General features: G+C 38.4%; 1 protein-coding gene across 1 annotated transcript in view; it reads left to right on the top strand.

Annotated features, from left to right (window-relative positions):
- Nucleotides 1–1,070: 1,070 nt before the first annotated feature.
- The window catches only part of LOC105677279 (suppressor of lurcher protein 1), a 225,563-nt gene continuing 199,334 nt past the window's right edge, over nt 1,071–27,299 (top strand). Inside the window, exon 1 of the mRNA XM_012375792.2 lies at nt 1,071–1,662. Coding sequence (XP_012231215.1) covers nt 1,660–1,662 — 3 coding nt within the window. The 5' untranslated portion in view covers nt 1,071–1,659. The remainder of the gene's footprint in view (nt 1,663–27,299) is intronic.

Here is a 27,299-nt window from a genome sequence, read left to right as displayed (position 1 = left end):
TTTTAATATTTCTTTCTTGTACATATGTATATGCGTAAGGATAGTGGAAGAATTGCTAAATTGCTAAATCTTTTATATCATTTCCTATAAAAATTTTATTTTTCTGACAGATTGTGCAATTTTTTGCTACTGTATACGAAATGATCGGATCGAATGTTCAATTATTTTCTTTCATGTTGTAGCATTTTTTAGTTTGCACGACTAATGTGCCCATGAGGTTCCTTGGCGATAAAGTGATGAAGAACGGCCAGGCTTAATGGGCCGCACGACTTTATATCGAATTAAAGCGGAAGTTCCTTTTATTGCCAGCTATTCGAGACGCTCGTAATCACCTCCGCGACGTACTAATGATATACTCGCCGATGTAAACTGTCCCGACTGTCAACGGTCGGATAATATTTATGGATTACAAGTAGTTATTGCATTCACTAGTTTAATTTACTATACAGTTCTGACAATTTGCTGAATGCAAATTAAGCTTGATCTATCTTTTGATCTATCCTTTGCAAAAAGAGAAAACGTGTTAATAATCTTCTATCATAGATATCGCCGAAAAGTATCTGTTAAGTATCTGCCATATTGCTGCGAAATTTATTATCCATCTTTCTAAAATGCATTCAAACTGCTGATTGTTTTTTGCAACCTGTTATTGATGTAAACAAATAAATTTCTAGTCACCAATATATAACAGAAACTTTTTTGGCGAATGTTTGCTTTGTCAAACAGCTGCTTGAAAAATAAATCGGGTAAACACTTTCGACGATCGAATAATTTGTGCCGTCCGTTCGAACGAAAGATTCGGTAGTAATCGCTTAAGGAACTTCCAACTGTCGAAGGTACATTCGTTTCTCGGAATACCGCGAACACGCTGTTTATGCGAAAATCTGTGGCTCGTGGCGGCGAGAACGGAGAGCGCAGGCGTCCGGAGTCCTGTGGCGGCAAGCGAACTCCGATTTTCTCTAGTGTCGCGTCAACTGCCGCTGGAGAGTCGTGTGCATCGCACCCTGCCGGCTGTGCCAACAACCCTTTACCTTGCGTGGCTTCGCCACGTTCTTCGCTTTCGTTAAAATTCAGCCTAGAATTGAAAAGTACTTGTACGGTGTGACAAATTTACGTTGCACGAGCAATTTGCGCGTATACGTGAGGCGTAAACGCTCTGTTTCTGACGTTAGACACTTGGTAGAATGAAACTTAACTGTCTTTTGTATCGCTGATACGAATGTATGAAAATATCGCGAAATTCATTTAATTAATTTAAGATTATAAATGATTGTTATGGCAATGGTAAATCATTCTTGATCGGAATTTCCGATCAAACAGGACTTTTCATTATATATCCCGAAAATCGAGTATAGGAATGCACAATCGAAGCGGCGACGAACATAGTGCGTGCGTTTCATAGGAGCGCAATCGCTCAATGTGAGTGGCGGACGTGATCTCGCGTGGTGTGAACGACGAGTCCGTCGAAATAGCGTTCATCCCAAACGCGTCCCATTTCCGGCCGTCTCTCGCTCGGAAGCGTGACGTATTCGTGAAGAAGTGCATCGATCATGAATTGGTGCGACGTGCAACCTCACGTGGATTCGGTCGACAAGTCGTTCGCATATCAAGAGATGTTCGCGTCAGACGCTAAAGCATGAGGAATGACGCATTGACGTAATGGTGAGCTCATAATGATATTATATCTAAATTAGCACGTTACGTGCAAACACGTGCAGTTAATAATGAAGAGTATCCGTAAAGATGGAACGCATTACAACACTCGTAGCAATTCTTGGTTTAAAACTCACTCACTTGAAGACGAGTTAGATTTTACGAATGTTGTTATATATTATTGCATGAAATGAAATGTTTTCGAACGTAGGATATCGAGTACTGACCGGCACATTACAGATTGGTTACATACGCGAGAATCCAAATGTATATTACATTGAACACTTTGTAAAGTTGTCTACTGAAACTGTAGATGGAAAAGCGTGCCATGCAATTTACGTAATACGTATTGTTATCGCGCGATAAAGTCATCTCCGCGTCGAAGAAGTTGACCTTCTATTGGAGTGCGCGGAAGGATGGAAAATGGCGTGAGAGAGTTTCGGAGCCATCAGCCATTAATGGCACGTGTTGAGGCGCGCAATCTACATACCTAAGTATGTACATAAGCGACGCCGGGCACAATGGTGACCTGCGATTTCAGATTCTATATTATTCTGTTCCAACTCTGTACACGTTATTGGATAGAAAATCGACTATTGGTGATTGATCGAAATAATTATGCGGATGGTAGTACATATTACACGATGCATGCTCGGAAAAGTGCACCTTTATTTTGCTCCATTTGCCTAAGAATTATTTTTTGCATTTCTAATAGTATCGCTATAAATATACGTGTAACATTAATTAAAATTTTAGAATTATAGAATTGAATTAAAATTAGGTAGCTTTGTTCGTTTCCATAATCAGGTATTTCAATGAGAAATTTAACACATTTGGATTTATGCAAGAGATACATTTGTACATTTTGTCTGATTTATGGTATACTTTTTTATTGTGTTTCGAAATCTTGTCAATTTTATTTGTAACAAGTTTAGTCATTTCTGTTTCATACATGTATTTATCTTTTAAGTATCTTTCACACGCTGTGCTAGATAGACGCGACCATGTTTTATTTAATTACATATTCTTGAAAAAACTTGTAATTTTTTTTGGAACATTCAGAGATTAGAATGTTTTGGTGGCAAATGGATTACTCTTGAACAGCAGTTACTTTAGTTTTGTTGTTTCTTGACATTTTAATAAAATGTCTCATGTACCATCGATTTATTATGGTGCGCATATGTAGCGTTGAGTCAGCAAGTTTTAAGCTTTCAAAGCAAGAGATTCGGCCGTCAAGCAAACAGAGAATATCTCTCGCCGGCAATGATTTATTCGACGTTCGTGAAATGACAGCGGGTGACATTCGTATGCGCCCGACATGCGTGCGATGTACGCGCGTTTAAACACGTGACGTGGGGATCACCATGAGCCCTGACACTCGTTACACGACTGCCTTTACAAACATGATACATACGGCACAAAGTTCACAATCTGCTGATATACATATATATCTTTTGCTGAAAAAAAAATCTTTCTTTCTATTCTTTACATTTGCAAAATTTTTCCGAAAACTACAAGTTATTTTAGTTGATTTTCATCTTTTTCGTCGTGATTTATTCGATTAGATTTGTGAATAAAATTTGAGATATGTTGACACATTATACAAGCAAGCTATTTGTTTTAAGTCATATTTAAACATAGGGAGAATCCTTACATTGGATAGAACGGAGGAGATCGCAATGGCATATGCGCTCATTTACGACACAATTAAACGTATAGAAATTGCTTAATAATCCTAACCGCTTGTCAGACAAAGCTATGTCAATTTACCTCGATGCCTCGTATCCGTGAGCAGGTTACGTGACGCACTAGAACTTCATACATACATAGAACATATGCATGCTTGGTTCGAGATAAACCGCTGCGAGAGCTAATGGTATTAAAATGTCTCACGACTAATTCCCTTCGGACGGATGGCATAACTGTATTTCAATTCGAACGCATATGTATGTGTATACTTCGACCTTGCGAAGGTGAGAAAACGGAAACATGACAGACGAAATAACTGCAACGCCCGAAATCGCAATGTCACTTTTACAAACTGTAAGATTTTATTTACACTTTTGTACGCGCAGTCTCGTAGTCTCGTATCAAGATTATATTATCAGTCACGCTGATACGCGTGTAAACCGATTTCGCTCGACATGCGAACGTCGTTGCATTTACGACCGTCACACGCGCTGCAAGAGCCGCATCGAAGCTTGCAGTGCACATTTCTTAGAGATACGAGCTTGATTCGTACGAGACAGATTCGGATTGTAAAAGCCTTTTCTCTTGTCCGCGTAATTCAAATTTGAGTTTGTTTATAATTGATAAATAAACGTAATGAATGAAAGCAGTTGAAATGTGATATGACAAATAAATAGTAAATTATATAGTGACTAACCTTGTTGTATTTGTGAATCAACTCTGACATTTGTCGAAATACTTTGAATTATAGAAACTGCAGAGCTTTATTTCGTGTCGCGTCCATGTTACCTTGAAAGTGATATAGCTATGCAAGATGAATCGCGCTTATAGTAGCTTTGAGATAATCATCTGGACAATTGATTTCTTGAGAGAGATCTCGCGATGATACGTGCGTCTCCCGCAATGCGACGTCACGCAATTAGACAATTGCGTCATGCACGATTGTATACTTGGTCATCGGTAAACTCTCGAAACTAGCGTCCGGTTGGTTCATACGTTAGCGCGAAATTCGGTTTGAAGCCGTAAATTAACCGTAGCAGCAATTCGTTGCGACAAAATCTCTATGAAATATTCGCCAGAGTTCCAATCGGCAATCTGAATGGAGCTTTTTTTTCGCTGAGAGATATTTTATGAGTCATATTTTAAATTTGTTTTTCGCGCAGAGACCCAGTAACTATCACAAAACGATGCGTCATCTTCAATTCACGTAACGTGAAAAGATTATTAAATTTCCAATATCGATCTAACATAAAATTACCATTATGACAAGCTTATAAATGCAAATTATTTTTCTAGATGAATTCACGTTGCATATGAAGCTATGCGATTTTCGGCTTAAGACAGATGACCACCATTGTGACCACCATAGTGTGATATGCACGTAATGATAAAGTTCGCCCTTTTTATGTGCAATTCAAGCTTTCAATATTCTTCGCAACGCGGACAAAAATCGCTGCTGATATTGCTTTTCGCAATATTTCACCATTAGGTTTTTTTTTTCCTCTCGGTAACATTCGAGTCGTCATAAAGGTGTGAGCACACGGCGATAAAAAATGACGCTTCTCTCGGATCAGCGTGAGCGGATTAAGTTTGGCGGAGCAAAATCCAATGAGCAAAAGGAAATTAAAATCTTCTCTTTGACCCACCTTAATCTCTCGAGCGTAGCTCCGCGACGAGGTCAATAAAGATTCCGTGATTTCCGACAGTAACTCAGACGTTATAACCTAGTAACGCCCATTCGGCGGTCGTATAGATATGAAAAGGGCTATTTGCGGACTATAAAAACGAATAGCTCGCGAAAGTAATCGTTGTTCATCGACGCACTCCTGACACGAGTGGAATAGCAGGCAGCGTCTATCATCCGGCGCATGTAATATTTATACCGCAGTGTGACGGCTGGAGTATAGCGACAGCGTAACAACCAAGGATCGATATTTAACTGCCTTTTCCTACAGCTTGGATTTTATATTTTAAATGCGCGCAAGGCATTCTTGCGATGAATAGAAAGATTCTGAAAAAAGAATAACTGAGCAAAGGTGACAAAATTAATTGCGAGTAATGTGTGTGTGTGTATTTTATGATGTTAATTTTTTCACACACATTTTATATGCAACGTGATAAATTGCGACTGTGGGATATTGACGAAGCGACTAACTGGCATGCGTGTACAATAGAATCTCGTATGTAGCCGCGCGATCCCTGTTACACCTCTGTTGCACGAATTAGCACGCAAAAAAGTCGAGATAAAGACGCATGTGTTATTTCTCTGATTCGGCGTTGCGATCCCAGCTTTCGCGATAAACCTAACAAATGGCATACGCTCTTACTCCGTTTATCATGTCGTTCTGACTTAATCGGTAAACTCATTCGTTATCCATCACTACAACTACATAGTTGGGTCGAACATGTGACTTTTAGCAAGTGATAGCAAAAGGATCGACATTGATGTTCTACACAATGCACACGTTGCATAAAATTGAACCGCGCGTAAAATTCGCGAGGCCGCGTCCACCACTTAATGGTAGTCCCTGATATTACAGCGTCGGCCTATTGATACTGGAAATAATTGGCGGAAGCGAAATGTCGTTCATGTCCGATAAAATGCATACCGTGATACTGCACGTGCAGGATTGCATGCGCATTGTTCCAAAGATGAGAATAATACATAGGTAGGAAAGTGGAGGGAGGTTTGACGTAACACGTGCGAATGCAGAACAACAACGTGTCATTTGTGAAAATGTTTTCGATATTTTGATAGCACCGCGATATATACTATTCGCGCATCGCATATTTTTAGCACCTATATTCTATTTTTGATATCACCTTGTCAATGAGTTTTACTTCAAGATATTAGCATTGTTAACAATTTCTCCATACAATTTCGTCTGCAATAAAAATTTTGACATGGCGATAGCTAATTGTATAAATGTCAATTGCGATAAAAATATTATCACTTGTGTGATAGCATAAAATTGGACACATAGACACATTAATTTTAATTTTAAAACCTTACTGTTCTTTTAAGCTTTATCGGTCTAACTAAATCGAATTAAATATTGCACGTACATCTTAGCAACATAATACAATATGTCAATTTTAATATATTTATTACGCGTATCTAGAATGTGTGTTACTTTTATTCAAAAGTTGAGAGTGTATTAATATAGTAAAATAACAGCATATCAAAAGTCGTGGCATGTACTGAAAGCTCACGATCGTAAACATGCTTTTAGAACTTCGCGATTGCGTGCAGCGTATCTAGAAAACACAACATAATTCGAGAAAAAACACGTTTATGTTTGAACTAAATATGGATCGCGACTTGGCATGTAGGACAGCAGGACGTGACTTGCGCGCATTTGTTTCTGGGAAATACCATTTTAATGCTAAACTATTTTCACGCTTTACAAGTACATAAATACCACTTCTCGTGCGTTACTGATATAATTACTCATCATATCTGGTCATCTATTAAAAAATAGTGTGAATGGATGGTAGTATTGAAAGTGACTCTTATACTATCGCCAAATATAATAAATGATTGGATATTATTTTAAAGATGTGTTTTTAGCAAATCAACAATTGTTAAAAGACTTTTTACGAGAAAAGATAGCGCATATTGTATTGTACAAGATTTAAGGAGTGAATTTATATTCGTTTTTCGCTAAATTTTTTAGACGCAAAGATATGTTTGTATAATACGTATAACAGCTATTAAAGTCGTATACGACGTTCGTAACGCTACTTTAAACTCGAAATTTTGTGCAACAATAAAAATCTGATAAATTATATCACTGTTGAGAAGAAAATTTTGATTGCGTTTCTCGAAATTATAATGTTACTTTTATGTTTTATAAGCACGTATTACATGTGCGGATATATTGTATAAATTCGCTTTTTGCTATTCTGTGATCAAAATATATGATGTGATTGTTGGTAAACTTTTAATCAGATTATATTAATTATAAAAGGTAGTTTTTTTATAGTTGAATACACACACGCGCGCACGCACGCACACAATAGTATATACACGTATACAAAGTAATGATTAACGGATCTCGACGCGATACATTTACATGTTTAACATATACGCACGGACGATGGGGATGATACATTTATTAACTATTACGGGTTTTGTATGTCTCCCTCTCTGAATACGATACATCTGCTGCGTCATGATTTCCTCCTCCGATTATTCCATTTGAATCACAGATACGAGCGTTCCACTCAATAGCTCGTGAGAGCGGGATAGATTACACGGTAGGAGCTACAAGTACTAGACTCTATATACCGCCCCAAGACGCGTGTATGCATATGGAACGCTATGGAGCGGTGTGAAATCTCCTTACGGTAAGCTACACTTGCTGCCAAAACTAACATGCCCAAAACACATACATGAAGTTATCGCACTATATATGTAGCTACATTTTAAGCCGCGATAAGGGCTTGCGTATATTACCACATCTATTACATTCAAGTAGATGTATATAATAAATGGTATATACTTTGCATAACGTACACCTATGGATTATATATTTTTCGTACGACGCATCGTATTTGTCAGCGTGATTGTAAACTGTATCCTTCATCCAGATATTCTACTGTTTTGTCTCTGACTTGGTTTCTTTCAAGATATGGTCTCTTTTGTATATTTCGCGAGCATATATGTGAGCATGCAACAAGATTCATATGATATATAGAGAAACGGAATTTCCTCGCGCTATGTCACTGGTGTCAGAACCAAACACGTATGAGAGACGTCTATGAAACCAGCGCAGAATAATGGTAACCTCTCGTATCGAGAATGCAGTTTATAGTTTTCAACGAAAAGGAAGAAAGTAGATGTACACACATTAATTTGATTGGATTGAGTGATAATAACGGAGATTTTCATATAAAGTGTATCAAGTTTCTCGCTACAAATTACTCCGAGACAACAATAGATAAAAAAGACATTTAGATAAAAACATTTTTTTTTAATTTACTCATTATACGTAAATTATTATTAACATAATGAGTGTAACGTGTGAGGTAATTCAAAAGCATTATTGTATGCGTTCAATCGTCTTTACACGCGATTATATTTTTTTTTATAAAGACCGATGTTCACCGTTAGGGCACGCCCTATTGTATGACTTTTAAGTTCTTCCCTTTCCGAATACTTCCGCACCAAGTTATGCTGAACTGTACGAGGCGGTGCTGCTGCGCATCTTCGAATCTCGTTATCCGTACTTCCACTCCGCGACGACGTTAGTTCCATTCCAAATAACTTGGTAGTACGCTTCAGCGATCAGGCCGATAATGCTTCGGAAGGGTCGCGTTTTCGTTAGTTTATAGCTCGCGGCGTATTAACACCGTTGGAGGACTCCTCTTGACGTGACTCGCATTTGCAATTAATTAAAGCCATTGTCGGCGAGTCAGTTTAAAGTCATTGCTGTCACACAGTTCGGATGCGACAAATTGTATTCTATTGTGCTATCTTGTTGAAATGAAATAATTAGCCAGGAAAAGTTGGGAGAAAAATGAAAAGTGAAAAGTAATGCTATTGAAAAAAGGACGCTTCGATCGAAATTCTGTTCGCAAGAAGGTGCTCATCACATTTCCGCTAAAGTTACAATGATGACGAACGATTTAATATCGCGAAATTCGGCGAATGACAGGTCGGCCGGGATCAGAAAAGATGTCGGTCGTAAATGGATGTCTTGTGTTGCGTAATAACGAGCGAAAGAATGTGAGAAAGGAAGAAGTAAGGCCGTATTGGAGGATGCTTCGACATGGTGGATTCCACGATATAGCTGCCGGTCCGCCGCCATCGGCCGCCAAACTCGAGACGAATCGATCGCCGCTACCTTCTGCCTCGTAGACCGGCTCGGCCATAAATCACGCCGCAATATGTCGGTATCCCTGCAAAATGGCCTTGAATATTCGCTAGCTGTCGAATGGCATCAGGATGGAGGCCGACGAGACGCGGTACCAAATGGAGACGGCGGCAGTCGGGGAGAGAGAGAGAAAGAGAGAGAGAGAGAGAGAGAGAGAGAGAGAGAGAGACTCGCGCGTTAGCCTAGGTCTACTCAACGGATCGACCATTTACGTCAACGTGTACTCTTAATGGAGCGGTTTCTGTTTGTTGCACGTTGTCTACGCAAATCTGTCTATCCTCGATAGGGCACCTCTATTATGCAAATGACGTAACGCGGTAGACTATACAGCGGTAGAGAGTATACAGCGTCAAGTTCGGCAGTTTCGGTGTATCTTCCAGGTCGGAAGTGATCGTAGGTAATAGCAGACCCTAAAAGCTCTTTGGTAAACTACAATCCCCACTCTTCCCTGTTATTACAACCAACTTGTTATAACTTGTTATCCTCATAGCGTTTTTTTTCACCAGCAATTCAAATGGCGAGGAAAGGAAAAGAGGGAAAAAACTTTTGATGCATCTGTTAGAAATAGAGAATAATACTCATATTTACGTTTATTCTCGACATTGCGAGATATCAGTCGCAAGCAAATTATCGGACCGAATACGCGATTGTACGCGAGGTTCTGCAAAACCGCGCATCCTGAACTACTGGTCATAATAAATCAACCGTTTTTGCAGTCCGATGTATTTGGCGTCGAGCTCAAGCCACGAATCCCACTAACGCCGCCCACTTGGCACATCGCCAATTTTCACTAGAATGCGCGTTTCAGCAATGACAAAATATGCACTATTAGTGCTATTGAGAGTGTGCGTAACACTTTTTGCACATAATCGTGTTCTCGATCCGGGTGCGATACGATCGTTGTCACGAGTCTTGAAAGTAACTCGAAGCGTAAACACTTGCGTTGAAAACATTAATTCGAATGGCGAATCGTTCTCTCAGTTAACACGCGACGATTATAATCCGTGCAAATTTAAATTATTTCTGTATTGTTTTACTAGAATATTTTATTGCATGTATTTAAATGTGTTTTGTTTAACGCACTATATTTCCTCTCTAATCATTTCAAATCGATTTCACTTTAACAGAAATTTATTTCCAATACGATCATCCAACTTGCATCGGGAACATATTCGCTTCTAAACCGATGTACGCGTTTGGCCGGCCGGCTAAACAACGTGTTTACTAGCAACTGACAACGCTAACCTCTTCGTGGCATGTTAGCCCTGATTGCGAAGCACCACGCGACCCGGGTTACAACGTTCCCACCAATCGACCGCAGTGATAATTACTTTTTGCATCTACATGTGAAATTCCAATCAGCGAGCTATCCGCGAAAACGCTCGTTAAGGCGGGATATGAAAAATGGAATTTCCGTTAGAGTTGTTTCCAAAATCCAGAGAAGAAACATATGGTTTTTAAAAGCCCGCGTTCACGGTTTTGTTTATTCCTGTAAAAACTCAATTTTCTCTTCCACTGAAAATGACATGACGTTTATCGAGTAAGCGAGTTGGATGAACATTCAAACGCAGCCACGCATATATTACTGAAACTCGTTTGATTTCCGTAATTTTATCAGTTTGCAAAAAAATAATCTCACTTTTGTACAAGCGAGTGAAATATTTGCAAAGTGAGTTTTTCTTTAGTATTTGGGGCGAGGGGAAGCAAAGGTTTATCCTATTTTCTTTAATTCTTTATTCGTAAAGTATGGAGTATTTAGTATGAGAGACATACGATCTCACTCTGGATAAAACGAAACATTAATCATTGCGCATTAATTAATCAATTTGCACACATAGTACACGCGTTATATGTGTATAAATGTAATTATATATAAATATGTTTGATAAGTGCATAGAAAATCGATTTGCGAAGTTTCTAATATTTCGACAAAATTGGTTCGTTGCATGTTACAAGTTTGGTTCCCATGCGTATCGCAGAGAACGCACTTATCGAATGGTCGCGTATCTCTATCGATCCGTGTGTCGTGGGAGCGTTTATTAACACCGAACCGCTCTTATCGAAGCTGAACGCTGGCCCGTTCGTGAAACACGATACACACGGGAAAAGATAATTCGCTACCCGTTTTCGTCGGAAATAAGAAGTCGGACGACAGCGAAGATTTATGGCCCACCGTTTAAGGTCCAGTTCTGCCTCTTTAAACCGTTCCATTTCGCGCGCATACTGTCACGCATCGGCAAGGAACCGAGCAGACTTCCGACGTTTAACTACAAGTGGTTCTGTTGTAAGCGCAGCGTTCGGTTAAAACATGATTTACTGTTTACATAGACAATGATGAGACATCATTTTTTAAGTAGCTTTTATCGCTAATACTTCAATATGCGTATACATGCAAATAAACAATTAAAATTATGTACACAGAATTAATTGAATACAAGTGATGATAGGAAACGCAGAAGATAGGAAACGCATCAGAGATGAATTTAGCATTTCAAAATGACAACATAAGTTTATCTAAACGTATCAACACATGATACATTTGTTTTTGCCTTGTTTCCTAAAGTTTAACCTGGACTCATGAGTCTAAACTTGGACGGATCTTGGTTAGATATATCCCATCTCCCGCTTCACTAATTCTCTACAAATGCAAATAGATTTATTTCGCTCAAAGTCGATATGCTAATTTCGTACATACGAGAGATCCGAGAAACAAATTTTTCTGCGTGTTCGGATGTGCAGACCGTGTTCTCGACTCCGAGATTTTCCATTAACCACGGTGGAATTGGATTCGCACGGATTTGCGAAATGGGAAATGCGTTCGAGAGGCTAAATAAATCTGGTATAAATCTGACGTCATAGAATCGCGAATTGCGGGTCTGCAGCGGGGAGAGGGGGAAGAAGAGGGTGCTTTTTGTCTCATAGCAGGGAGAAAACTGTGATTTTACAGAATTTATCACATGGGTTTTTGTCCGTTGCGCGAGAAGTTACAAATAAAAAATAGAGCGATGACAACACTAACGGCTAAAAATTTTTCATTTGACGATATCGGGGCGCAAGGGTTAGCGTTCTGCTTTCTTTGCTAAAGGGCAAAGATAACGTTATATCGAAGTTCGCGGACAGACCGTGCGATTGGAACGACTCGAAAAAGGCGGGACGCTGAAAGTTTTCAGTTCAATTAAATTCTTCTCTTGTTTTTTTTCTTCCAGAGATCAAGCGAATGAGATCTTTCCGCTTACGTGGATCGATTGAAAACAAGTTTTTCTAATTTCCAAGGATGATCGAATGTTTGTCCCAGGTCCATCGTTCTTTGCTCTTTCTTTCCTCTATGTTTGGAAGAGTCAGTCGCGAAACATGTGATGTGCATCGTAGCGTTTACGTATCATAGATTGACACTCTGTGACAGTTGAGTATATAAATCAGCATCGGCGATCGGTGATGTTTGATAGGAATATGGATTCGTCATTCGTTATATCTCGTAGATAAGCAAAGAGCCCTCGAGGATCGTCCGTACATATAGAGGAAGAGATACCATTTCCGATAGCAATAGGTATATAATATTATATTATATATCACTTACAACATTATTTATTTCTCAACTTAATCTTAAAAATTGTCGGTGAAATAATTTTAACAAAAATAGTAAAATTTCAATGCTTGAAAGTTTTGTCTCTTCGTAGATTATTATTGCAATACTAATACGTATATTATAACACATGTAAAAAATATTGCTCAGTTCTAGGGACTTTGTATATATCATGTATAATAATATAATAATTAGCACATGAACAGAGACGCAAGACGTGTAGCGTGTATTGTATGTAAGTAATAAGCGCCTGATTTCAATGAATATTCTTGACCCGATACACTCGACACTCGGCGGATTTGCTCTCGCAGGAACGTAATGATTCTCATGGAATACGTGGAATGAGAAGACCAAGGCGTTTCCTCACTCACGAACTCCACGAGCGCACGTTCGCTTTTGGTCTGTATAACCGCGGCCGCCGGGTCATTGGTCTAGCGGGCTAAAAACTTGCCGAAGAGAAATTCAGCGAAGCACGCATCGAAGGATTTCCCTTTTAGAAAGACGCTAGCGTCGATCTACGTTCGATCGCTAGATAAAGGTGCGCTCGTTTCTTTCGTTCTGTCTAGATACCGGTTTGACTGGATTATGCGATGTGACGATCCTCTCGACTTAATTGACCCAGGATTTATGGCATATAGCGCGCGTTCCGAGTAGTCTGCTTATATATTGTATACTCTTATAGTAATCACAAATTTATCACGCAATAGGAGAAATAATAACGATGCATAGTATTATCGAGTGTTTATTGCGTTACCCGATGATGATAATTTTCTTTGATATTGATTGTATTGCTCATTCGCCAAATATGCCCGCATCGATTAACGCGCATCGCTTACACAGAACGCTTTTACGATAATCGTTATGATAACAGCCACATCCTTGCCTGCTGTTTCGGTAAGAATTTTACGTCGGGAGGATCAGCTTCTCGACGTCTTATGCAAATTAACGCGATTCCAACTTAATAGACCCGTGGTACCAATTACGCCAACGTTGTTCTATTCCCGACCGTTTCTGTTTCACAAACACGCTCAGCTATTCCAGAATGGTTATAATTGCTTTGATTTGGCGTGCAGGAAACTCACATTGAACGCGTGCTAATAAGGCGTGCGTAAGGTTGATAAAAAATGTATAGGATATAATTAATTTCTTTTATTTTTAATTTTTCAATTGATCATATATCGAGCAAGTTACACACGGTGCAAATGCCTTTAAGTATGTCTTCAACATAATCAATAACAGTTATTAATGAAATTTATCCACTAATATATTTTATCCTTTTACCTCTGGACGTAATAAAAATTTTACATTACATGCATTTTATCGCAGCAATACCTTATATCGCCTCAATACAAGAGGAATTGTTGAATATGTCTCTTTGAAAAAAATACACTAAAGTTGCGCTCTCGTACAGTTTGTCCAGCGATTCGAGACGAAACGAGGCGAAATACGCATTCACGGGAAGACGCTAAAGTGGAAACGTGACTCGTTTAACTGGCGAACGCGTGGGCGTACGCGTGCGCGAAGCGAACGTACGGCCGATTATACCGCACGTAAGTTGGCGGTAAACCGGAATCCGGCGGAGTGCCGAATCTCGCAGGCAAGCTCGCTCCGCGGCGGATCGGGAGGCTTTGGCAGAAATGCGTGGCCGCATTCCTCGTCTGCGAACTACCCCGTTAACGGCCGTTCACACCGCAACGCCACCCGAGTTGCCCGCTGGGTTGCCGCTCAAAGGGGGCAGCGAGGCAGCGCTATATCGGCGATTTCATCCTGTCGCATAAATCCGCGGGTTTACAATGTTAATTCAACTTTTATGGAAGCGAGATCGCGCGCGTGACAATTTTCCCTCCGGCAAACTCGGCTATATGCTCGGGTAGACGAATCGGAAAAATAGAGCTCAACGTCCGTTACTGACGTGATACGCGATTAAGAAGGATTTACATGACGCGTGACAGGATATAATTTGATATGTATCAATTGTACATCTCTCGCAATTTTCAAAGCTCTTCTGACTTCACATTTAATTTTGATCGTTCCGGTTTTAAAGGCAAGTGACGATTGGTAGTGAAAGTGATACCTACATAGCACGACGCGGTTGAATATCATGAACGAAATTTTGTCGGTTCTCTGTCCGTGTTTATCCCAGATCGATGTTTATTGCGGTATTCGCGCCAACGTTAACAGATGCATCACATAAAATGTATGACTATTAAACGCGGGAACGGGATTATTACCGTAAGTGGACATGCTCATAAATGTCACGTAATTCGCAATGCAATTTGCTGACACCGTACAGCGTCAACGAAATTATTAATCGAATCACCCTTCTAACCGTATGAATTTTGAAGTAACAATGCGTTTGTAATATCCGTGTATCGTAATATTCGCTTTTGTCATGCGTTAATCTCCGTAGCTTGAGAGCCAAAATTACGGTCAGCATACATAGTCATCACTTACCGAGAATTAAATCTTGTCAAATTATAATCTCTAGGAAGCAGAAGTGAATTTAAAAAACGTTTTTTTTATTTATTCTGTGCGTTTGTGTGTATTTGTATAAAATGGTTATGTATAGATTCCATTGGCTGGAATTGCTTTTACATTCCGATTTACATTGCCACAGGAAGCACATTTATTTCATTAACTCAAAATGTATATTTATCTCTCTAATTGTATAGTAAATTTATATACATATAAAGTATACAATTCCCATGAATAAATTTGGAAACGAACGTAGTGTATTTGCGGTCGTGTTGATGGCAATTTGTGAAATGGATTGCGGTAGATTAATAGATATGTGAAATGGAAATTAATTAATATCATACTTTTGGCTAAATCAATTCGCTACACACCATTCACAGAAGTAAGTCCAATACATATTAGGTAGACGTATGGAGCAGTGTGTTGTACGAACTGATTTAGCTTGATAACTTTATCATTTATTTGATTATTTCATATGTATTGTTAGTACACACACACACACACACACACACACACACACACACACATAAAATCGTAGTAATGAGAGCACATTGTGAATTTAAATTCCGAATATAATGATCCATAAAAAGATGAATGTGGCTACAATTAGAGTTGCATTTCAGTAAGACGTTATTTATGTAAGGCAGCTAAGCTACTTTATCAAAGTTCTTTGCGTTCAGTATTGGAATTCCGAGACCACGCTCGATCGCTATGTGTTGTGTCGTCCAAATCTAACAAAAAATATTTATGTACGATATTCTGGTGAGTGTATATACGTGCATATTGATATGAAAAAAACTCGCATATACGCATGAATTTGAAGCTAAATTTCTGCAACACCACGTTTACTCACAAACAAATCTCAGTTAATTGATGTATTTGCTACAAGATGAACTAAAGTTTAGTATTTCCGTCAAGTTTCAATACTCCAGCAAATCAATTTTGGCTTAATGTATGATTCTTATGATTTATAATTATTCAGTATTGCTAAAAATTCTCGGGAAAACTTTCCAAGTTTAATGTGAAAAATTTTTATGTTTCTAGTAGTTTCGTATTCGAGACTTTTATTCGAAACTCGTTCATTGCCAAGCGGTATCGGCAAAGCTTCGAGAAAATTGGAAAGCTTATTACTGCTTCATTGTACTGTGTATTGCAAGAGAAATCGGCAGTAGTTTGCTGTGTATTCTCTTCGCTAAAACAGTACGATCAGCGTAATTACTGCGGATAGAGAGACTAATCGAGAACTCACGGTGGATCCCTTTGAAGGGAATTTTAGGATTCTAACGTGAGCGTGTATCCGGGCGCCCCGCGACCGACCCTTTCAACGGACAGTTCGACAAAATGGGCTTCTTTTGAAGCATTTTACCTTTGTCCAAGCGAAAGTTGGTGCGGTAATCCGACTGAGACAGTGCGCACTCGATTCTGTGCTACCCATGAAACAAGTTGACCAGGAAGAAACGGAGATTGCTATAATCGGAAGTGCTTGAATCATTGGCGGCGTGTGTCGATGGTTGAATCCGTTAGAATTCAAGTTTAACTATTAATGGCAATTAATTCACGGATTCTGCGATTGCATAATGGATATACCCGCCTTGTTCATTAATAATATCGTTGATATACTTTTGTCCTAAAATAATAATAGTCATCACGCTGTATCGTTAATAAACAATCCAGGATCACGCTGCACTGGGTGTATTTGCAAATGCATTAAATCCGTTGAATAATCGTGCAACGCAACGGGCATCGAAAATGCGCGCGTATAGCCGTGTTATTGTTTGCAATACGATCGTGTGGGAATTTCATGGATATGCGTGAGTGCTCAAAGATCGAAATACATATCGACGATTTAGTTGAAAAAAAAAAACATTGAGCTAACAAACATGGATAATGTTATTTGAGCTCTGCGAGTAAGATATTACAAGGCTCCGAGGAAAAACATCTTGCACGAAAAAATTGCGCCAGGTGTTAAAAGTCATTAATGTTATTGCAGAGTGTGGTCATTTTTTCTCCACGAGAAGAATATATAAAATAAACCGGAGGACGCGCATAAGCATATGATAGCAAATGATAATTAGTGCGCAGGCCGTCACGAAAGACGAGCGCTGCGAAAATGTACGTGGAAAAATACATAACAGGAAGATATACGCTCTGAGACACTTACGTGTCTAGTTATTTATTTGCATAGTTTATCCATGTCTACTAACACGCCTGAAATATGCGCGACAATATTCGTCGCGTACCTAAAAGCTGCGAGATTATTCTAAACTGTTTCTTGCCGACAAATTTTCTTTAATTTTAATTTTTAATAACTGGCATTTACGCGGATCCTGTCAGCGAAGGTGCGGGCATCACTCTGCAATTAAAGATTCATCGCGCTTAAGAGATATATTTCCCAGTGCTCTCTCTTTCTCTCTCTCTCTCTCTCTCTCTCTCTCTCTCTCTCTCTCTCTCTCGGGCAGTTTAAGACGGTTTAAACCGATTCTCTACAGCAGAGTCAGGCATATTTTGCGTTGCACAACTAGAACGGTACAGCGAGCAGACTCCTCTGGAGGAAAATGTTAAGTCGCTGCTTTTATGCCAGAGCGATAATGGGCCTGAGAGATTGTTTCCTTTTATTCCCGCGGATATAATAATATAATGTCTGCCACGTCGTTGCACCGAGGCCTCAGTCTCGTCGGGACGGGCTAGCTAGCACCTACCACTACGTAAGGAAGCTATTCATTTTAACCTGAAACTTTAAGCCACCACTGTAATAAGGGGAGAGAAACTTTAATAGACGCGTTTTAAGGATATGCCCCGTCCTTTTGCCCGTCGCATGGTTAGATAATCTAAGAAACTAAGAAGATACGCTGGAAAGCTCGCTATCGCTCTTTAAATTTTTTTAGACACTCGACTTTCGTGTCGAGTAAAATTTTCAACATTTGAAAAACATATATACAAATAGTGTAAAAAAAATTACTACAATTTATTTATCTCGAAAATATCTTTCATATGGTAATGCATATAGTACATTATCGGAATATATATACACAATATATCCATGTTTATTTGAGGAATAATATCTTGCAGAAGGGATTGCGTTAATATTTATGAGCAATCTCTCTCTGCAGATTTATTTGGAATCATATTAATCTTTACACAAACACCACGAACGGCTAATATAGCTTGAAATATTAGGTGATAAAATGTAATTTGCAATACCGTGTACTCTCATACACATATTAAAGCGCGTTCGGTCTTCTGCATTTTACATCGAGTGATTAATGACTAACATATCGGTGAATCATTATTACAGTTGATTAAAAATAGATTCACGAAATCTTCCAAATGTTTTCTATTTAAATTTGCCTGTAGTCTCATAGCTCCTGATGGAATAATGAGCATGTGATGAATTATTTTTATGTAAAAGAATAATGTTCTGATTAAATTTGTTGAGTTAAATTATGATATAAACAATAATTTATATGCAAGTATCAAATCAAAATCTCACGAATCAGGTTGTTGCAAGCAATAAATCTTATTGCAAAAATATTTGAAAAATAATCTTTAAAGTAAGAATTTAATATTAATAAAGATATAGTAATTATCTACATAAAATCTTTTTATCTCAACTTAATTAACTTAATTTTTAATAAATTGTTTTATAGACACTGCACTTTTGTGCAACGTACGTTTATCTACGCAAAACTACTGGCTTTATATATTTGCTTGTGAAATTAAACTTCTATCGCGACTCTTACTTTTTTAATTCGATAGATTCTTTCGTTTTACATTTGTAGCAAGCGAACCAGATACGATTCTCATGTTATATCGTTCCAGATGTTACCACGTTACGAAACGAGGAATCTGGCTAAGCGAGAATCGAACTAAGGTTCAGATTAAGTCGTCTCGTTATTTCATGCTGCTAAAATTTTCAGAATGAAGATGCGTGCGAGTATATTAGTATTTGTTAATGTTGCTCAAAGTTAACAATGCTTTCCATCAGATTGTAGTAAAATCTTACAATTAGTAACTTTTTTCAATAATTTTGTACGAAACATATAGAAGAAAGATTTGACCAATTGGATGATTTTTATATAAAATAAACTAAGAGATGTTTTTGATTTTTTCATATAAAGATATGATTGGAATTTTGGTCTGATTGTAAGAACGAGGTTATGAATATATAAATACCGGAACATTTTGATGTTACACTATCTAGATTATACATAGTTATCAGGGATAACAAAAGCGAGGATTTGTGAGTTGATATGGCAGTATTCTTGGGTTCATAACAGTATCTAATTCTAACTCTTTGATATGAATGATCCCATTGTCAGATAAAACCGTTAGTTAAAAGACTGGAGCAACCAGCAATTGGAGCAACTCGATGGTTATTTGCTTCAAGTACGCGAAAATATGAAGATTATCGAGCAAGTAGCATCCTTTTCTCGACTGCAAATGGCATCCGTGATGGAAATCTGCTATTTCTAATTATTCAAAATTATCAACACATTATCGGCGAATTTTTCTTATATTCCGCTTCGCAATTTACACATGCGAAGCAGTTACGCTTATATTTATAATTTAATGCATTCTTTTCTTTATTTAATGACACGGAATTACAGAGTATCCTGTACAGTCGTTTGATATTGGGTAATCAAAAAGTTTCACACCGTTATTTACAGATACCGTAGTCTACAGATTAATAATGTACATTAGGATGTAAAAGGAAATAAAGACTTACGATGCAACCTGTTCGTTATGTTACTCGTCTGTGCGTAGGAGTAGCGCACTGTTACAAAGTGTGTATATGTGTGTGAGAGAGAAAGAGCGAATCGATTTCCATTTTCCGGGGCGCGTTTGCCTCCCGCTCAACGGAGCCTCATTAGTTCCTCGCCAAACAGCACAGTGGCTTCTTTTTTTTCCTCGTTTTTTCGTGCCCTCTCTTTATCCACTCGTTCCACTCTGTCCCACCGAAGCGTCCACCATGTTTTATTTCGTAGCGGAGATCAGCATTGTTACGAAAGTATTTTACGTCCTGTTCTCCATTTCCGTTCCGCAGCGTTCGTCACCTTTCGTTTCAACTCTACTTGTCGAATCTTCGCGAAAATCATTTCGTCCTTTTAATAATTCTCTCCCTCTCCTCCCTCTACTCTTGCGGATTTGAATATAAAAAGTAAAATACATAAAAAAGTCAAATACTATGTGTTGTAAAGAATAAATCGTTAGTTCTCGAGCTCTATATTGTATACAATATATCCAGCCAAATGTTCTCTTTGTACTTAAAGGCTCCGAAAGATTTTCTGCGACGCGTTACAATAATATTGTCTTCTGTTGTAGCTTCAATATCTCAAATTGGACAATCGAGACATTTGAGATCTTTCGGTTGTACGCAAGTAGTGCAAGCCAATTCTAAAGCTAAAAAGGCTACTTTTTGCGCGAGTAAAACGCAAGGTGCGGGCTCGCGTTATACGATATCCCGACGGAATCGAGAATACCGTCATGCCACTTATCCATTGTTGCGATACTACGAACAGAACTTTGTGAAGTCCTCACCTCCGGCTAAGAGAAGTGGAAGTTTCAACGGCAGACACGAATTCGTGCTTTTTTTCCGTGTGCGTTCGTTTCCGCGCCATAGAGTAGCCGAGCCCTTCATTAAAGTTTCCACCGCGTGCTTTTGTAGTTTTCAACCAACAGCCGGACGCGAAACTCTTCGCGCTCATAGCACACACATATTCCATGATCCCATGTACCAGCGATGTATATAAAGTCAAATACTTATGTTAAATCTACTTGCAGAAATCTATTGAAACATTTGTTTATTATCGAGAAGAAAAATTCTTCCTTTATATAATTTCGAAATGAGCAGCTCTGACAAATGCAGTCACAGAAAATAATGAATTTTTTCTTTGCACTGTTTTTATCTCTTATTGTAGTATTATGTTTTCGGAAATAAAGACTTTGTTTTTTAGATTGATACGTACAGTGCAATATTCGCGAAATTTCTTTGCAGCACAAATATGTTATGAAGAGAGAATAAATGCAAATTTCTTAATTATTCAGTGCAAACAAAGCAAGCAGGCGCGTCGTAGTCGTGCGTAACTAAAAAAGGGAAAAATCTTTCTCGCTATCATCTTTCCCGTTAAATTATTCTGGACAAGTCTGTGTTCACGACTTGTGAAGTTGGTGAACTTCATTTAAAAAGATGACGGTGCCTCATGCATATCCATAAGAAGTTTCCCTTTTTTCATATAATTTTTTATTGAATTTATAAAGAAAATCGATATATTAATAATTGCTATCTCTGGAGCTTGATGATAAACAAAATATTGAATTTTTTATATTGAAATTGCTGCGCTGTGTAAATTGTTTGTATACATGAGCATTTCCATCTATCAATCATGCATCTGTATATTAAAATCCGGAAATCGCGATGTTCATCGATAGAAACATATTTGCAAAAATAGAGACAGTCAGAAGCGATCGTTGGGTAGCCAGAGTTACGTTTTTATTCTCTGGGAAATATAGTATTTCAATGTAAATATTGCATTTTCTTCTATTTGATCTTCTAACGAATGTACGAGAATTCGAAATTACTAAAAATTGGTTTTTTTCTCTTTTTCTCTCTTTCTTTTTATTAATGCGCGGATAATTTGTCTCTTATTATCCCGATTTCCTATTGCGTTCTGTCGCGATAAAGGAATAATTGATGCGCGGCAGACAATTTTTCCATAGATTGCAGTTTTATGGATGGCTGACGGTTGCCGATGATTTGTCGCATTGTCGATGTCGTGAAACGCGAATAAAAATAAAGATTACGGTACAATGAGTACAATGAGTAGTGTAATTTTATTATAAGCTACAATAACATTCGCGGATTGTCAAATACGAATAGTGGAGATGCACTGCGCGAATGTTTAATTTCATTCTTGCGCACGCATTCTCGATGCTTTGGATACTATTGCTCCAGGTGTGAGTGCGATTGCGTGCGCCTAGTGTATAATTTGGAATTACCATTTCAGTTATGTTACGATTATTCGCATAATTACGAATTATTTCGTGGATATTCATTAATATTATGGGGTTTGGTCGAAAATCCGCCGCTTTCGAAGCACAGGTCTCATATTCCGGTTACGGACAGGTGCAGTCCCTTTATCGCTATCGTTTGCTACATCCTACATCCGGATTATAACGGGATTATGGTCTGTGCAAAGGATACCGTATGTTCGATTCTGCGCCAGTTGCGTAGCTGTATCATACAAGTATTTATTAAATCATGCAAATTGAGAAGTAGTTTTCCGTTTATTTTACTCGGGAATATTTATATGCATATACAGGGTGTATGCGTAACCGCAAAATCTTAAATTCTACCTAATTGGTCTCTTTTTAATTATCCATAAAACTTGAAACCTGCATTAAATTTCTGTACAATTGTCTTGAGCGCAAATATTAATAGGAAAAAGAAAAAGACTGTGATATTTGTTCTTTTATTCAAGTTAGTTGATGCAAGACGAGAAGAGAGACGAGACAAGAATCATTTATTTCTTCGTTATCTACGAGGAAAAATTTAATCTTATTTAAATACTTAAGGATTAGAGGTTCAAGTCTCTTTTTTATTTTTCTATCATTCCGACTCTAACTCGGTAATTAAAGCGGACCACTCCGAGGAACGATACCTCGACCCGCATTTCTGCTAACAATGAGTACTAAAATGAATCCTGTCTTGATTGCATTGCTATCGTAATTATTTTTTTCTCAATCATTCCTTCAATTTCGATGGCGTCGTGAGTAATTGATTGACGCCGATAAAACTCGCGAGCAGCGATCTATTTTCGATCATACCACTGCCGCTATTCTCCTTCTTTATTCTTATTCTCCATCTTTGTTATTATTCCTTGTCTCGACCCTCTCTCACTCGCAACGCTGCATTATCCGTCTTGGCATCGAGTTCGTCAAACTCTAGTGCCCTTTTGAAGGAAAACCGTCGCGCATTCAACGATGGCTGACCTACTATCTGCCGAGGCAACTGCGAAAACGCGGAAACTAGTCGCGGATGTTTTCGGAATCAATCCGATGTTCTCTATATGACTGCAGGAATAGCGCATCCTGCTAGTTTCTGCGCCGCTGCTGTGTGTGATACTTTCCAAGTTTTGGTGGAAGATATATTACTTCCGCAGATAAGCCCACATATCTTCGTACTTGGGTATTTTTGTTTGATCAAGTCGAGCTTAGTTGCACCAACACGTACATACATCTCTTTATCTTTATACACGCTCTCGCGCTCGTATGCTTCGTGGTCGATAGCAATTGCAGCGGAGGAATAATAGACTCGCGAGATATTAATTGTACGCGAGGTGATACGCAAGAGTTTGCGGGGATAAATGCTTTAACTCGCAGTTTATGAATCTTTTTGTTGCGATGAGTTTTTGCTTACGAAGCATGGTGCATTTTACACGTCACGCTATTTCCGAATGTTATCGTTCTTTATTAGCTGAATCAGCGAATAAGATTGATCGCTATGTGCTCGGTCCATGTATGGATCTAGCGGATCGTATGTTCAGGAAGCAATCGCGTAGAATTGCCGCTCGCCGCACGTATGTATCTGTCAGGCGCAGCAAAGTTTTGCCCGTTCGCGTGTGGATGCATGCGACTACTGCGAATGATGGTGCTGGTAGTCATTGTCGTTCTTACTTTATGATTTAGTATCACCGTAGCACAGAGTTTATGATTGCTCGCTCGTGCCGAATAAAGCCGCGCACCTATACACAGAGCGGAGAAATCGCGTCCGTCATTTACTCATAGCGGTATCATGCTAAATACATTCTTCACGAGTAATGATCGTCGAGATATCCAGCCATTTAGCAATCTACACGAGTTAAATGAGTTTAATAATGTCTATTGTCTAATTTCCTATGTCTATTGTTTAATACTGTCTTTCTTTCTCATGCCTGCGGAAACTTTTAATCATTTCAACTTACAGTCTAAACTTAAATTTAATATTAACCGTATAACGGCGCGACGGGATTATATATCTTATATATAATATCTTAAGATCAACTTCATGACATTTTAACTTTACACATTAGAATGTCATCAACTCTTTCGATTAATTACGGGACCTTCTGAGGAGTCGAGTTAAAGTTTGTTTCCGGACATAAGATTATTCGTTTGCACTTTTTATCGAGATTTTATTTTTAACTTTACTTTTCGGCTAGAAGACGCGTGACGCTTGTATCTTATGAGGCAGAAGATCTCCGGACCTAAAATCTAAAAAGAGTTTCTCGTCTCTCGTTTCTCTCTCCGCACCATTACTACTATTTTATACTGGTGGATCCGCTGTTGCGGCCGGGTGGCCGCAGGGATGCTATCGCCATGCTTCTCTTGCTCGCTGCAATCTGCTATCTGAATTTCTTGCAACGCACAAGGTCGTGGTGGAGAACTAGACAGGTTGTTGAACGGACGCGAATACTGGGCAGGCTTTCCACGTAGGACAGGAACTTTCACGGGAGGAAGAGCGGTAGCAAACTTTAGCGACTCATCTGTCTACGGGGTGCAATCCGTCGTACATGGTACATACCTTGCTGTCTGCTTAAATTGCTGCTTCGTGTAGGAATGACTCGTCGTCGTGCGAAGCCACAACGCGAGCGTGTAAAGCAGTCGGAAATCGTATTAACGCTTCGCGTCGTAACTTACGCGTCTCACGTACGCCGCTGAGATATTGTTAAAGATTTTGCGGTTTCAAGTTATGTCTTCTTAATTAAACATCTTGTAAATAATCGATTTTAATGAACACGGCATTCTCGCGCGTTTAAGCGCGATTCTTGCGATTCAATTTTTCTAAAGCTCTTTGTATATCATTTTCTTTCATTATTATTACTTGGAAAACACCAGACCAGCATTTTTTCCAATAATTTGTGATATATTTAAGAATATGTGAAAATATATGAAAATATCTTCATTATATGTATGTATATACTCAAATACAAATGCACACAAACTCACCTCTTTGGCCATTAATAAATATGCAGTCATTTCAATTATTATAATATGATGATAAAATTAAATTTTATCTTAACTAATATTAAGATGCGCGTCATTTAAATTTCCAAGTGGGAGAGCTTGTAAAATTCTCATCCAAAATTGATCAAAGTTAATAAGAAAACGCAATCTGTGTGTATATATATGTACTTTCTAAAAGTTTCAAACACTCGTTATCGAATTTAATCGAAAACTTGGATATTATCAGTCTTGGAGTAAATATTTTTGGTGCCGACGCCCGTCTGCTGCCCCTATTCTACGATCCCGGCGTTGGCGTTCTTTCAACTCTTCGTTCTTGTTTAACCATGTCACGCGCAACAGATTCGCGCTTTCGAACAAGTTCAAAGCTTTCCCGGGTTTCGCATTGCCGCGAAGCGTGTGGCTTTTGTACGTGTATCGCGTGTTACGACGCGACATTCCATGAGCGACAGGGAGCGACACAACTGATATCGCAGATATTTACTTACATCGAAGACGACGCGAACAACGTAGAAAATGGAATCGCGACTGCTATTGCAAGCGACTTGCTGAAAATCTTTGAGCTACACGCGCTTGTAAGAAACCGTTTGTGATGGCCATCTCTTTGAATCGAGTATGTTGTAAAATACCGCGAAATAAAAAACATGTATATAATAATGTATTTTATTCGCTTTATTTGCAGATTATTATTGACTAAATCACGCAAGACTCCTTAATTCTATACGTATTTATATAGTTTTTATTCCGGTGTGTCCTCTTCATTTAACTGGTTACACTGACGTTACTGTTCGCTGTATTTGCTCAAATTTTGATATCGAGTCTAATCTTTTTTGCTCGCTAAAACTGATTTTTCTATTGAAATGCGGTCATTTTTGAAAACGCATTTTTCCTCATTTCACACGTCGTGTGATTATTTTCCACTTTGTCCGACACAATGCTCCACATGTTGACGAGAAGTCTAGCTCCATCTAACACTTTTGTACATATAAAGACGACGCGCGAGTCACATAGGGGCATTGTTTCTGACAAGGCAGGTTGCACAATGTGTCAACGAAAACAATTTCTTCCGACTACGCGATGCAATATGTGTAACCCTGAAAGTTGATGCACTAAAGACAGCAGTCTGGAGTGATTTCTTGACGTTTTCTTGTCAGACGTGTGAGTTATTGTGTATTTGGGAATGCCGCGGATATCTTCTTCGGAATCCAGTCTCTTTATATATTTCATAGAGGCGTAAATATTATTCGTCCTATTCGATCTCGCTCATTTTTAACACTTAATTGATAGATATCATATGATATGTTATTTATTGCATTCCATCATTTATGTAAAAATGACAGTCACAAAAAAAGGCTCCTTTTAAGGAATTTCTTTTTTACATTAAAATAAAAGAAAACGATCTGGCAGACTCCATGATAATAATTAAAAGGAAAATAAGATAATATTTATAGTTAAAAGTTAAACTGCTTTACGTTTTATTTTAAATTTATTTGCAAGATTGTACAAAATCTGAGGCATTTTTTTTTTTAAAGCGATGTATTTTTTTATTTCATGCATAATGATTACAGAAAGTAAATAAAATTAAGACAGCGCATTCGTTAGGTGTCGCATACGTCTTCAAAGCGTCTTCGTTAAATTTTAATCAATGATAGCTACGTGTGATTGGACCGGAAGCTTTCAAAAGGTCAAAATGAGACCATCGATAAAATTGTATTGTATTGGCACGAGAGAAGCATTGGGTGAAGCAATTCAGCATAACGATTTATGCATTCCTGAGCTCTATTTTTGTCATAGTATGATGAGAACAATTTACTTCTTGAACGGTTTCAAACAGCGAGTGATAGGATTTTACGGCATCATCGGAATAAATATCGGATTGGCGTTCCACATGTACATGTATGCTATTACGTCTTGGTGGCGCGTTAACTCGATGTACCGGGTGCTCGTAATTTCTATTATAGTAAATGTGTATAGTAACAACGTTTTAAGACAAGGTTTATTAACGTGTGTGTGTTTTGTTA

The sequence above is a fragment of the Linepithema humile genome, chromosome 4, assembly GCF_040581485.1.
Source record: "Linepithema humile isolate Giens D197 chromosome 4, Lhum_UNIL_v1.0, whole genome shotgun sequence".
NCBI classification, from domain to species: Eukaryota; Metazoa; Arthropoda; class Insecta; order Hymenoptera; family Formicidae; genus Linepithema; species Linepithema humile.
The sequence above is the reverse complement of the archived record's forward strand: the minus strand, read 5'-3'. Positions and strand labels throughout refer to the sequence as shown.